General features: G+C 41.2%; 2 protein-coding genes across 2 annotated transcripts; one reads left to right on the top strand and one right to left on the bottom strand.

Annotated features, from left to right (window-relative positions):
• Positions 1–1,474: 1,474 nt before the first annotated feature.
• LOC120459929 (uncharacterized) lies at positions 1,475–6,052 on the bottom strand. Its single transcript, XM_039647418.2, has 2 exons — positions 5,969–6,052; positions 1,475–2,977 (listed from the first exon to the last, which is right to left on the bottom strand). Exon 2 carries the CDS (start codon positions 2,918–2,920, stop codon positions 1,532–1,534), a length of 1,389 nt encoding a protein of 462 aa, XP_039503352.2. The 5' UTR covers positions 2,921–2,977; positions 5,969–6,052; the 3' UTR covers positions 1,475–1,531.
• A 365-nt stretch (positions 6,053–6,417) lies between these two features.
• On the top strand, positions 6,418–14,020 carry LOC120492801 (uncharacterized). The gene is made up of 3 exons (XM_089135261.1): positions 6,418–6,833; positions 7,056–13,694; positions 13,917–14,020. The coding sequence occupies exon 2, from the start codon at positions 7,204–7,206 to the stop codon at positions 13,123–13,125; it is 5,922 nt and encodes a 1,973-aa protein (XP_088991387.1). The 5' UTR covers positions 6,418–6,833; positions 7,056–7,203; the 3' UTR covers positions 13,126–13,694; positions 13,917–14,020.
• The last annotated feature ends 389 nt before the right edge of the window (positions 14,021–14,409 follow it).

The following is a 14,409-nucleotide window of genomic DNA, read 5'->3' as shown; positions in this document are numbered from 1 at the left end:
ACCTGAGCGGGTCCAGTTGCTGTCTAAATGGTAAAATGGTAAATGGACTGCATTTATATAGCGCCTTCATAGACCACCAAAGCACTGCATTTGCCTCACATTCACCGACGGTGGTGTCAGCCTTCCTTCAGCTTCCCACCATAACAGACAAATAGCTGCTTTTAGGCCCTGAAGCACTGCGTTCTGTCTTCGTAAGCATGGGGGGAGCGGCGCGTACTGGACAAAGAAGTGCCAAGGCTGGGTCTGCCTCCTCCAGGGGCAACACTTGCAGGTTCACCACCTGGTCCCGGAAGGGAGAGGTGGGAACCTTGGGCACATATCCAGGCCGAGGTCTCAGGATCATGTGAGAGTAGGCGGCCAGAACTCCAGGCACACTTCGTCAACGGAAAATGGGTGCAGGTCCCCTACCCTCTTAAAGGGTTAGTTCACCCAAAAATGAAAATTAAGTCATTAATTACTCACCCCCATGCTGTACCAACCCCATAAGACCTTCGTTCGTCTTCGGAACACAAATGAAGATATTTTTGATTAAATTTGAGAGCTGTATAACTACCACATTGGCTGCCTAAGGGACTGCCTCTTGACGGCCCAGAAAGTCAATGAAGAAAATGTTTAAATATCCCAAGTGACTACCGTGGCTCAACTATATGTTTATCAAGCGGCGAGAATACTTTTTGTGCGAAAAAACAAACAAAAATAACGAGTTTATTCGACTATTCCTTTTCTTCCTTGTAGGCCAGAAACGAGACTTCCTTAGATTTCCACGACGCATGCGCGAGAATTGCGATCTTTTTCATCTACTTCAGTTCAGTTCTCGCGCATGCGTCGTGGAAATCTAAGGAAGTCTCGTTTCTGGCCTACAAGGAAGAAAAGGAATAGTCGAATAAACTCGTTATTTTTGTTTGTTTTTTCGCACAAAAAGTATTCTCGCCGCTTGATAAACATATAGTTGAGCCACGGTAGTCACTTGGGATATTTAAACATTTTCTTCATTGACTTTCTGGGCCGTCAAGAGGCAGTCCCTTAGGCAGCCAATGTGGTAGTTATACAGCTCTCAAATTTAATAAAAAATATCTTCATTTGTGTTCCGAAGACGAACGAAGGTCTTACGGGGTTGGTACAGCATGGGGGTGAGTAATTAATGACTTAATTTTCATTTTTGGGTGAACTAACCCTTTAATGGAGGCCAATGCAACCAGGAGCGCTGACTTAACTGACAGGAACTTACAGTAATCTCCACTGATTGCAGAGGCTCAAACGGGGGACTCTGCAGGGCAGTTAAAATCACTGAGGAGGGAACGAGAGGAGGGAGAGGAGGATTCAGTCTCCTCGCTCCTGATGATCAGGTCGTGCTTCCCCATGGACTCACCCTCAACTGCGTGATGTACGGCGATAGCGGTAATGTACACTTTCTGGGTGGAGGGAGACAGTCTTCGCTCCTAGAGGACCTTGAAAAGAAAATTTACCTCATGTAGACTGTCCATTCATGATTTTTATTAATACTTCTAAATCAAATGTAACTCGCAACAATTCATTCATTGATGAATCCACAGTCCTTTAGAACTCTAGAAACAGCAGGCACAAGATCTTTGGCATAGTCATTTACATGATCATCTCTTATAAGGTTTTGGTCCGTTGGGTATAGGAATTTCATGTGGTACATCCGAGCGATAGAGTTCTGCACTCTTACTGTGTGGGATTCAGGTTTCACAGTTTCCAGCAGGCCATGTACAGTAGCTTTCAGAACTAGCTGAGGTCTTACTATAATCTTGAAATTGTTGAAAATATCGGGTTGGACTGGAACTCGCTCTTTACACTTTAAAATATTAATACCCTTTACATGTTTCCACTTTTTTTGTTCATAATCAGGGTTTGCTGTGCAAGGGAATACATTATTCTCAAACTCAAAGCCCACATTAGTGCCATACGTGTTCTCAAGCTCACGCAACAGATCTGTCCAGCTCTTCACCTTGAGAGGCAGAATGAACTCATCCATGTCATGTAGAGCCAGATAGTGACTTTGGTACATGTAACGATAAACACAGTCATTAAGTGCAGGAATTTGCCCATAATAATGCAGCTGACCTGGTGAGTCACTCTTCCTCCAGCCATTAGACACATCGATGTGCTTTTTAATCGTCCATGGGATGATCTCCACAAAACCACTTTTCACATAGTAGTCCAGAACCTTCTGTATGTCTGAATCACAGTTGGTTTTATATATCACCACCCTTTGAGCACCAAGCAGTCTGAACATCTCCATCGCCTGGACTAATCCCAGCACATTCTCGTAGTCATACATGACAGAGATGCAGACTGTAAACGAATAGAGGGGGGCTTTTGAACCATCTCTGTTTCTAATGGGTTGGAAGGATGTTATGCTGTCCGAGATCTCACTGGCTGTTAACGCAACATGCGTCGGTGTCGAACACGAGCTATGGATCTGGCATGTGATAGTGGCAGTGCCGTACTCAAAACCAAAGTGGTCGTAGTGAATAGTGTATTCGGCTGGTGAAGTCACGTTCCTCCCTTCGCAGCACATCACACACCTGTACGTCACCAACTCATCACGGAGAACGATAGCAATCATCTTTATCTGTTTCACGTTGAAACGATGATCCATATAAGAGCCGATCACATATGTGTGAAGGCTCCCGACTTTAATCCCAGGATCGTCCTCCACTTGAACGCCACATGCTTTCGGAGGGGGTTTGGGGTAGATATGTGTGGGTTTGGGGTGGATCTGTGGGGGTTTGGAGAAGATCTGTGTGGGTTTGGGATAGATCTGTTTGGGTTTGGGGTAGATCTGTTTGGGTTTGGGTAAGTTCTGTGTGAGTTTGGGGATGAGGAGTTTGTTTAAGTATATCAGAAGTATAAAAATAAAGAGGACCAAACCACAGATCACCGGTATAATCCTCATTTTAAAAGTGATTGCTTCTGATACACTCTTCAGTTAGTCATATTCCATCGCGTTTCCCTAGGGAAAAGAAAAAACACATTTTATGGTTTGGCTTTAATGGACAATGTACTTGTGGCTGGGATGTGAACTCTGGCACAAAATAACCACAACAACAGTCAGACTCAAAGAAATACATTTTTGTGTTGTTTTACTGTTTTAAAATGAGCAAAAGCAACACAATTGTTGAATATTTTGCCACAATTTAATTTCATTTTGTTTAATACACTTTCATAAGTGTTAAGACTTTAGCTAAAACACGAACTAAAACGTACTCAGTAACTCAATTTAACCCTGGTTCTCTAGAAGAGGGGACGGATATTGCGTAAGTTGCTTACGCTACGGGTAAAGTCATCTTTTCTCGAGATATGAAGCCAAAAAATGTTCCTTAATTTTTGTATTTATTGTCAACGCAACAGCTAGCAGACCTAGAGCAGGCTGTCTAGCTTCTGTCTGTCTTTCTGTCTTACCTTCTTACATGCGATGTTATTAGGTTCTGTCATGTCCATGGCAATAGTGCTGAAGTTGTTGATAACAATGGCTAGAGAATCAATAATTCACTCGAGCAGCAGCTGCTTCATTGCGTCTTGTAAGAAAATGGTATTCTTTATCAAATAAACACTTCAGAAATAGTTGCATTTATTAGGATTAATGGAGTATTGTAGAAAATAATCCAAACTAGCCTACATATTTTAAAATTGTATTATATTTTACTGTCAGTCTGTCACAATGACGGCGTAGATTGTTCTTGTAAATACTTTCCAGCATTTCAGTAATACAATTGGAGGCCTACATCGTACGTATGGTGCTCAGCAGTGATCAAAAAGTGACAATTCCAATCTGTCCAATCAGGAACTATAAATCCCCTGATTCACTTCCCTAGCAGACTGACATTGAATCAACGTGGAAATATGACATCGAAACAACGTTGATCTGACATTGTTTTGCTCATCGAATTAACGTTGAACCAACGTCAGATGCGTCATTCTTTCAAAACTAACGGAAAATCAACTTGAAATCAACGCGTTGTTTCAACGTTATGAAAGCAAACCAATTTTCGATTTCATTTAGCTTTGAAGAATGCCGCGTCTGACGTTGGTTCAACGTTAATTCGATGAGCAAATCAACGTTGTTTCAATGTCATGAGAGACGTCGTTTCCACGTTGATTCAATGTCAGTTTGCTATCTGGGTTTGCACATGCTCAGTTTAGTCCTTATTCCACATGTAATAAAGTAGAGTCCTGTGCAAACACAGCAGATGTTAGAGTGGAAAGAACAATTTTGAGGTATCTTTTTTTTACTTTTTTTGTTTTGTTGTTGTTATGGGAATTTCTGCTTTAGTTAAACTCATGAAATTTAAATTACATTTATTGTGTGTCTGTGTATATATTTTCATGCAAGTTGTTAGTGCTAATGTTTTGCCTGTTCATGGCTATATGACTCTAGTTGTAACAACAATTAAACATTACATTAATAATGTTAAACAATGAAACATTAGATTAATAATGGCCAATTACTATGACTAAGATCTTGACACACACACAGACACACATTTTGAAAAATCAGTGTTGAATAAAAAGCTGTCCAAATCCTTGTTTTTTGATGCTTTTTTGTTGTTGTTTTTTGTCAAAATCCTTATTTCATTATGTTACATATCACCCCGGTGGATCTCATAATGTTACATCTCACCACAGGGTATATGTTACAACTAACCCTATAGGGTGACGGTAACATTTCACGCTTCGAGTTTGGAACTAAACCATGCATTTTCTGTTTGTGTTGCAAATATAAAAGTTGTGATGTCAGTTGATAACAGACACTTAACTAGAATCACAGTTTGAACACATTGGCTTAAAAGTAGCTAGCCTACTCCAAGATAGACAGAGAGGTCAAAAATGTTATCCCTGGTCTACAATAATACCGATGCCCACCAATTGATTTAATTCGCCAATTAATTTAATTTGTCGTTTATTGAGATCTAATATGGTGGCAAGAATTTTCACGTGAATAGATCCGTCGAGAACACACGTGCACTTCAATGGTTCAGTGGCAGAACTTTTGTGTCAGATGTTCCGGGTTGTATTGCACTCGTATATTTTTTTCTTACTTTTGTTTCTCATTAAACCCGATTACGTTTACCAGTGGTTCAAGCAGGGTCCCTGCAGCAAGGACACTTTTGTGTGCATTTTACTTTGTAATTTCACTGAAACGAATAGCCTATTCTCCGTAACGGATTAAAGCGCTAATCCGAATGAAGACACAAGAACACTCAGGTTATCCGCGCCACTGATTGCAGAGTCAACGTGCACTTTGATCGCTTCAAAAACAACACATTTCAACGCTAGATCGTCTCTTTTTTAACAAACGAACGAAATTAGTGCTCTGCTAGTTAACTAGAGATGTTTTATTTATTTGTATTAATTTGCTGAAAAAGGTTAATTTCACCACGAACACCCGGTGTGAGTTTTCAACAAACATTTTCATGTGCTTAAGTGTCTTTCCTATTCTGTTGTGCAAAACAACGACTCACGTTTCTCAAAGACCAGCAAACAAATAAAAAATAAAAATAAATAAATAATAATCACAATAATTGCTCCGTATCCTCATCAAACCAAAATAGGCGATTAATTTAATTAGCCTATTTGAACTATAATTTATTGTAAAATAAATACCGACTATTTTCCAGAAAAGGGATCTTACAGAGTGTCATATTTGGGGGGGAAAAAGATGAAGAAAAAGAGACAGTATTAGCCTCCTTCATTGCTATTGCTAGCTACTGTTTACACCAGTCAGAGAATGTTTTCACGACACTTGTTGGATTAATCTTTGTATAACGGATCACACAACGGACGAACAGCGAGGAAAATATGGCTAGAGGATTAGCTAGATTTGCTTCCTCTTTTCAAAAACCACTTGTTTGACACATACTACTTCTCTTCTCATTTTTCACTAGGCTAAGGGGCACAAGAGAAATATTAAGAAAATAAATAAGACCGTTATATTATAGCCTACCGTTATCAGCGCGTAGAACCGCTCTCCTCGTCTCTGAGATAACAGTCACAGTTCAACGTCAAAAGTTTTTACTTTCACTTTCTTTTGGGGGTTTGGTTTAGGGTTTGAGCAACCTCAAAAGCACCAATACACATCATTTTGAACTTAAACAAATTTAAATACCTCAAATAACCCGAGTCCCGGTCTGTGAATAGTCGTTTTATGTTTCCCGGCAGATGTTTATTTTTTTGCTTTATAGATTATTATGCAGTCCTAAATTTAACCAGATCATTAAATTTTATAGAATTCAATTTTACATAGCCTACAGTATGCTCAGTATCTACTTTATTTACTAACCTAATTGCTCTTTTTTTGTACCAAAACCACCTTAATGTGTGTTACGTGGTTTTGTGAACAATACAAAATACAAAATATAAAGTGCCTTTTTACTCAATACATGCCTTGTATAAATAACCCTCAGTTATTCTATTTAGTTTTGGGCATTGATATATCATTCTGACATTATCGTAATTCAATATTTCTTAATATTATCTTAATATATATGTTATATTCTTAATTGGTTTATTAGTTTATTATATATTTGGAGGTTTGCTTTGTAACTTTTAGTTATTTAACCTATAGAGACCTTTATTTTGAAAGGCGGCTTGCCGGAAATGCGAACAGATCGCTCGCGCGCAGGAAGCGCGCATATACGGAGATTGCAGACAGACGGAGACACGGAACCATGCGGTCACGGATTCACACATCTGAATAATAGTGTGTTAAGGTCATCTAAAAGTGAATTTAGGCATCTAGTCGCTGTTTATTTTTTATTTTGTAGTATTTTTTTGTTTGTTTTTAGCACCTGGTTGGAAAGGAGTACAAGGTATAGTTCATGTATATTTATGCACTTGTATAATCAATGCTACATAGCATACTGTATCTTGTCCTTATGATTGTTTTATATATGTTAGTTTAATTTTGAGCAATTTATGGCATTTATATTAATGCTAGTAATCATTTAGTGATTTATTGCTATATTTTACTGTTTTGTTTCGTGTATGTGAATTATTTTCAAACTCCAATAATGTTAATTTATTTGTTCTAGCTCTTACGGTGTTGTGAAGGTGTTGTGAAGGCAATGTGAAGGTGTAACGGACAATAAACAGACAACATCAGTGAGAGAGCGACTTTTCTTTATTCAATCGGGCTGCTACAGTAAGAGCTTTTCCTATTTATTCCATTTGCTGATGTAAATGATGACAGACAAGGCATCTAAGTCATGCACTCCTGTGAAAGAAATGGAGGCATCAAAACCTTCGCAAAGCAGTGATACAGACGATGAGATAGAAGATCATTCTGATGGTGTAAAGACAGATGAAGTACGTCGCTCTCGTCGTAAACGAATTCCTACAGAAAAGATGGTTGCTTATCAAAGAGAGGAGTCACAAAAGGCAGAGAAAAGGCTCATGCACTCATATGAGCAATGGAAGGCTGAGGCTCGAAAGGCAAGAGAGCAGCTGAAAACCGATATTTCTGAGAGTCAGCTAGCAACACTTATAGACACGTTGGAAAATGAACGAGACAATGTGATGAACGCATACATGAGAGTTCGTAGTTGTGTTACTCCTCCCACTGATACAAGAAGACGGATCGATGCTTGTGATGCTGTGACGAAGGACATAGTAAAGATTGCTTATGAGAGGATCTCAGGTGTTGATGGAGACCTGGATGTTGAAACAAAAAAGGAGCGTCTTCGTGAATTGCTTGATCGAGATTATGCTCGCTCCGTCTACGGTTCTACAGTCTCGCGTATCAGCTCCAAGTCAAGCACACCCATAAGTCAACCTTCACTAAATTCAATACTGATGGCTAAACGAATAGAGGCAGAAGCAGAGCTTGCAGCAAAGGAAGCAGAGTATGCAGCAATAATGGAGGAAAAGGAACAAAGGGAAAGAATACAACTTCTAGAAGAAAGGCAAAAAAGAGAACTTGATGCTCAAAAGAGTGAGTATGAAAGATTACTAGCGGTAAAGGAGGTAAGAGCAGCTAGAGCCAGACTAAAGGTGTATGACAAGGGGGAAGTTTCGTCTGATGATCAGAATGACGTGCCGCAGCAACCTGTAAGCATTCCCACACAAGTGTATTCATCCTCCATTGAGCCAACACTCAATGCAAAAGCATCATCGCCAACTACCAATGTGGATGTGTCTTACCTTGCACAGGCTGTTCAAGACAGTATAACGCTGAACAGACTTCCTATGCCAGAGCCTACAGTATTCAGTGGTGACCCCATTCACTTTATTGAATGGAAGGCTTCATTTCAATCACTCATCGACAAAAGACACATCTCCTCAGCAGATAAGTTATACTACTTGAAGAAGTATGTCACTGGTTCCGCTCGGAAAACTCTTGAAGGCATGTTTTACAGAAATGATGAGGAAGCCTACAAGGATGCATGGAAAAGACTTCAAGATCGCTATGGACAGCCGTTCATCGTACAAAGAGCATTCCGTGAGAAACTTGCATGCTGGCCCAGAATCCAGCCCAAGGATGCTGAAGGACTCAGAAATTTCTCAGACTTCCTGAATGCATGTAAAGACGCTATGCCTCATGTTAAGGGACTGGAAATACTGAATGACTGTGAGGAAAATAGAAAACTCGTCAGTAAACTTCCTGATTGGGCGGCTGCCCGCTGGAACCGCCAAGCTACGCAAACACTAAATGAGACTCAAGAGTTCCCACCTTTCCATGATTTCGCTAAATTCATGTCACTTGAGGCCGAGGTAGCTTGCAACCCAGTCACTTCCTTCTATGCTCTTCACGCTTCTGAAGCTAATAAGGATAAACAGAACCTCAAGGTTAGTAAGAACAAAGCCAATGTCTTCCACACAAAGATAATCACACAAAATGAGGATCCGAAGCACACTGGTAAGGTATTTAAACCATGTCTGTTCTGTCGAAGCAGTGAACATCAAATTCATGATTGCTCTAAATTCTCTGCAAGGTCTCTTGAAGAACGGAGACAGTTCGTAAAAGATAGTAAGCTGTGCTACGGATGTTTGAAGCTCAGTCACAGTGCCAGAGACTGTCGTTCCAGACATAACTGTGTTATCTGCAAGGGAAGACATCCTACCTGCCTACATGATGACAGCTTCACTAGGAGGGTGAAGTTTTCCCCTGCTCAAAGCCCAGAGAACACGCATGAAAGGGTAGCGACGACGTCTTTAAGTGTAGAATCTGGATGTGCATCTGCTAACACCTCAATGATCGTGCCAGTGTGGTTGTCCTCACAAAATGACCCCACCTCAGAGAGACTCGTCTATGCTCTGTTAGACACACAAAGCGACACTGTCTTCGTCGAATATGCAGTAAGTCAAAGTCTAAAGGTTGACTCATGCCCAGTGACACTAAGGCTCACCACCATGGTTGGAAGAGATTCGTTGATATCAAGTGAAAGAGTTTCGGGTCTTCGAGTCAGAGGTTTCAATTCTACAGTAATTCTAGACCTCCCCCCTGCATACACTAAGGAATGTATCCCTGTGGATCGCGCTCACATCCCCACCAGTGAGACTGCCAGGTGTTGGAAACATCTTGCTCCTCTGGCAGACAGGATTCCCCTGCTTCAAGACTGTGAGGTTGGTCTATTATTAGGATATAACTGTCCCAGAGCTTTAGCACCCAGAGAAGTGATTCTTGGAGCAGACAATGAGCCATATGGTGTTCGCACGGATCTCGGATGGAGCATCGTGGGCCCTTCCTTGACACATGAGTCGCAAAGCGGTGTTAGTATGTGTCATAGAGTATCTATTAAGGAGATTCCTTCTGTAACACCAGCTGATGTCATCAAGGTTCTGGAGTCAGATTTCAGGGATACTAAAGAAAACACAAAAGTGGTGTCTCAAGAGGACATTATATTCTTGAATAAACTGGAAGAAAACATCAAAACGAACGAGGATGGACATTTGGAAATGCCCCTTCCATTCAAGAAAAGACCTTATCTTCCAGATAATGAGGTTCTTGCTGTCATGAGACTTCAACATCTCAAGCGGAGATTAATTAAGGACCAAGAGTACAGAGATCATTATGTGAAGTTCATGGAAGATGTGATCGAGAATGGTGACGCAGAAAGAATCATGGACGAAGGAAAGAAAGGTGAAAAATGGTACATCCCTCATCACGGGGTGTATCACTCGAAGAAGCCAGGGAAACTGCGCGTAGTCTTCGACTGCTCTGCCCGGTACAAGGGGTCCAGTTTGAACGACCATCTACTACCAGGCCCCGACCTAATGAACAGCCTTACTGGCATTCTTTTGCGGTTCAGGCAGTATCCAGTGGCATTGACGTGTGATATTGAGAGGATGTTTCACCAGTTCCACGTTGACAAGGCAGATCGAGATTACTTACGATTTCTATGGTGGAGAAATGGAGATTTGGACTCTCAGCCTCAAACGTTCCGCATGAGAGTACATCTTTTTGGTGCCTCGTCGTCTCCTGGATGCGCTAACTACGGACTGAAACATCTTGCAAGAGAAGGTGAACATCTGTACCCCCTGGGTTCACAATTTATAATGCGAGATTTCTACATGGATGATGGCGTCTCCAGTTTTGAATGTGCAGAGAAGGCCATCCAGTCTGCGCGAGAAGCTCGCCAGGTTTGCGCACTAGGAGGTTTGAGATTGCATAAGTTTGTGTCCAACAACAAGGCAGTTTTGGAGAGTATACCACCTTCTGAATGTGCTGTGGACGTTACAGCTGTCGATCTGTCCCTCACTGACCAGCCTTTGGAAAGAGCTTTAGGCATTTACTGGCATCTGGAAGATGACAACTTCAGATTTCGTGTCAACCTAAAGGACCAACCAGCGACTCGTAGAGGCATACTGTCCGTAGTGGCCTCATTGTTCGACCCCCTAGGGTTTCTTGCGCCATTCTTGCTTAAAGGGAAGGCCATTCTGCAAGAAATGTGCGTAAATGGCATGGGCTGGGATGATCCATTATCTGATAGTTTGCGGCCAAGGTGGGAGCATTGGAAGGCAGATCTTGCAAACTTAGAGAAGATTGAGGTGCCTCGTTGTATTGTGCCTGCTGGATTTCAGAGAATCACAAAGAGAGAAATCCATCACTTCTCAGACGCCAGCACGAAAGGATATGGCCAGTGCTCATACCTTAGGCTTGAGAACGAACAAGGTGATGTTCATTGTTCTTTGCTCATGGCAAAATCTAGAGTAGCACCACTTAAGGTCACGACAATCCCTCGGTTAGAGTTGACTGCTGCGGTAGTGTCAGTGGCAGTGAACGATATGTTGAAGGAAGAAATGAACCTTGCAGATGCAGAGGCATATTTCTGGACTGACTCTCAAGTGGTGTTAGGCTATATAAACAACGAAGCTCGCCGCTTCCACACGTTCGTCGCAAATCGAGTTCAGAGAATTCATCACAGTACAAGTCCTCAACAGTGGCGATACATTCCCTCAGATGAAAATCCAGCCGACTATGCATCACGAGGTATGAGTGTTGATGATCTTGTCGCTTCCAGCTGGTTCAGAGGACCGAATGTCTTGTGGAAAAGGCAAATAGCTCCCCCTGTGGATGTTAACACACAACTTCCAATTGGTGACCCAGAGGTCAAGAAGGCTCAGTCACTGAACACGCAAACGGTACAAAATTCCTGCTTATCCAACCGTCTCACAAGGTTGTCTTCATGGTCCAAGGTCATTCAAGCAGTTGCGCGTCTGCTTCGTAGAGTCAGGAAGGACAAGTCAAGTGACCACAGTACAGTGGCAGAACGAGAGGATGCTAAGTCCATCATCATCAAGGACTTACAAAGTCAGACGTATGCAGAAGAGATAGCCTTACTCTGTAAGGGCAAGCAACTCTCACGCAACAACAGGTTATACAATCTAGATGCCTTTGTCGACCATGACGGATTGCTCAAGGTGGGAGGGAGGCTTTGTAATTCTTCTGTACCTTACTCCATTAAATATCCTGTCATTCTTCCAAAGGAACACCATCTTACAAAACTTCTGATCGCCGATTGTCATGAGAAAACTGAACATCAAGGAAAGGGATTGACTATAAATGAGATCAGATCAAGAGGATATTGGATAACAGGAGTAAATAGGGCGGTAGCCTCCTTTGTACGACGGTGTGTGGGATGTCGCAAGCTTCGCAGGCCCACAGAAGAGCAAAAAATGGCCAACCTGCCCTCAGAGCGTTTAGATCCATCCCCTCCTTTCACTTACTGTGGAATGGATGTTTTTGGTCCTTTCATTACCAAACAAAGCCGTAAATCGTACAAGAGGTATGGACTTCTCTTTACCTGTTTCTGTTGCAGAGGCATCCATATTGAGATGTTGGATGACATGTCCACGGACGCCTTTATCAACGGACTGCGCTGTTTCATCGCTATTAGAGGAGCAGTTCGTCTAATAAGGTGCGACCAAGGCAGTAATTTCATTGGAGCCAAGAATGAGTTTGCTAAGGCCATGACAGAGATTGACACAAATCGTCTCGTAACATACTTAGCAGGAAAGCAGTGTGACTTTGTCTTCAACGCACCCCACTCAAGTCACACAGGAGGAGTTTGGGAGAGACAGATTAGAACTGTGAGAAGTGTCCTTAATTCCACTCTGTCCTTATCTTCTGGAAGGCTTGATGATTCTTCCCTGCGGACCTTCTTCTACGAGGCTATGGCGATTGTAAATAGCCGACCGCTCACAGTAGACAATCTGAATGATCCTAAGAGTCCTGAGCCCCTTACCCCAAATCACCTGCTCACTTTGAAGACTACCCAAGCTCTACCGCCCCCTGGAAAGTTTGTGAGAGAAGATGTATATGCTCGCAAAAGATGGCGCCATGTTCAATACTTGGCAGAGCAATTTTGGGGCCGTTGGCAGAAGGAGTATGTGTCTAACATTGCAACAAGGCAACGCTGGCTTACACCAAGAAGGAACATGCAAGTTGGAGATATAGTCTTGGAGAAGGCAGACGGTCTGCCCAGGAATGAGTGGCGCTTGGCAAAAGTTATTGAGACAGTGGTTGACAAGGATGGCTTGGTGAGAAGAGCCAAGATACGGTTTGGAGACAGAAAACTGGGGAAGGATGGTAAACGTCTGAACAAACCTTCAATAGTTGATCGCCCAGTACAGAAGCTGGTCCTGCTGCTGGAGGCATCCTGAACTTCCTGACATATCCTTTGATTTAGGCAGTTCATAGTGAAACGTTTCAGTTTTCCCTTTACATCTAATCTTAAACATGGGTAATTATTTTTAGAAATCATTTGTGATTAAAGTTTAAGATTCATGGTCACTAATGATTTGGTGGGAGTATAAATAACCCTCAGTTATTCTATTTAGTTTTGGGCATTGATATATCATTCTGACATTATCGTAATTCAATATTTCTTAATATTATCTTAATATATATGTTATATTCTTAATTGGTTTATTAGTTTATTATATATTTGGAGGTTTGCTTTGTAACTTTTAGTTATTTAACCTATAGAGACCTTTATTTTGAAAGGCGGCTTGCCGGAAATGCGAACAGATCGCTCGCGCGCAGGAAGCGCGCATATACGGAGATTGCAGACAGACGGAGACACGGAACCATGCGGTCACGGATTCACACATCTGAATAATAGTGTGTTAAGGTCATCTAAAAGTGAATTTAGGCATCTAGTCGCTGTTTATTTTTTATTTTGTAGTATTTTTTTGTTTGTTTTTAGCACCTGGTTGGAAAGGAGTACAAGGTATAGTTCATGTATATTTATGCACTTGTATAATCAATGCTACATAGCATACTGTATCTTGTCCTTATGATTGTTTTATATATGTTAGTTTAATTTTGAGCAATTTATGGCATTTATATTAATGCTAGTAATCATTTAGTGATTTATTGCTATATTTTACTGTTTTGTTTCGTGTATGTGAATTATTTTCAAACTCCAATAATGTTAATTTATTTGTTCTAGCTCTTACGGTGTTGTGAAGGTGTTGTGAAGGCAATGTGAAGGTGTAACGGACAATAAACAGACAACATCAGTGAGAGAGCGACTTTTCTTTATTCAATCGGGCTGCTACACCTTGTTTTCCCCATTACTCCAATACTCTGCACTATTTTTGTTTTGGGGTTTCCAACAGATTTTGGCATCCAGAATCACATCCAACAATTTATTTTCGTACACTCTTTCTATTTTGACATTATTAATCAATACTTTTACTTACGTGACAGTTTTAAGATTGCCAAATGTCATAGGTTTGGTTTAATCTACATTTATCGATAATTTTTTAAGTGAAACCAATTTATTATTAACCTATTAATTTCTGCTGTGACCACCTCCAAAAGCCGCTTTCCCAGAACAAAAAAATATTAATATCATCTGCAAAAAAATCACAAATTTTGATTTGAGGTTAGTCACCCTACATAGCCTATGTCATTATGTACATGATAAATAATTGTGGACC

This window comes from Pimephales promelas, chromosome 10 (genome assembly GCF_988280905.1).
Source record: "Pimephales promelas chromosome 10, fPimPro1.hap1.1, whole genome shotgun sequence".
Classification (NCBI taxonomy): Eukaryota; Metazoa; Chordata; class Actinopteri; order Cypriniformes; family Leuciscidae; genus Pimephales; species Pimephales promelas.
The sequence above is the reverse complement of the archived record's forward strand: the minus strand, read 5'-3'. Positions and strand labels throughout refer to the sequence as shown.

Bases quoted from the DNA above. Each gene is read 5' to 3' on its own strand.
- LOC120459929 (XM_039647418.2), bottom strand. From the start codon at position 2,920: ATGAGGATTATACCGGTGATCTGTGGTTTGGTCCTCTTTATTTTTATA.
- LOC120492801 (XM_089135261.1), top strand. From the start codon at position 7,204: ATGATGACAGACAAGGCATCTAAGTCATGCACTCCTGTGAAAGAAATG.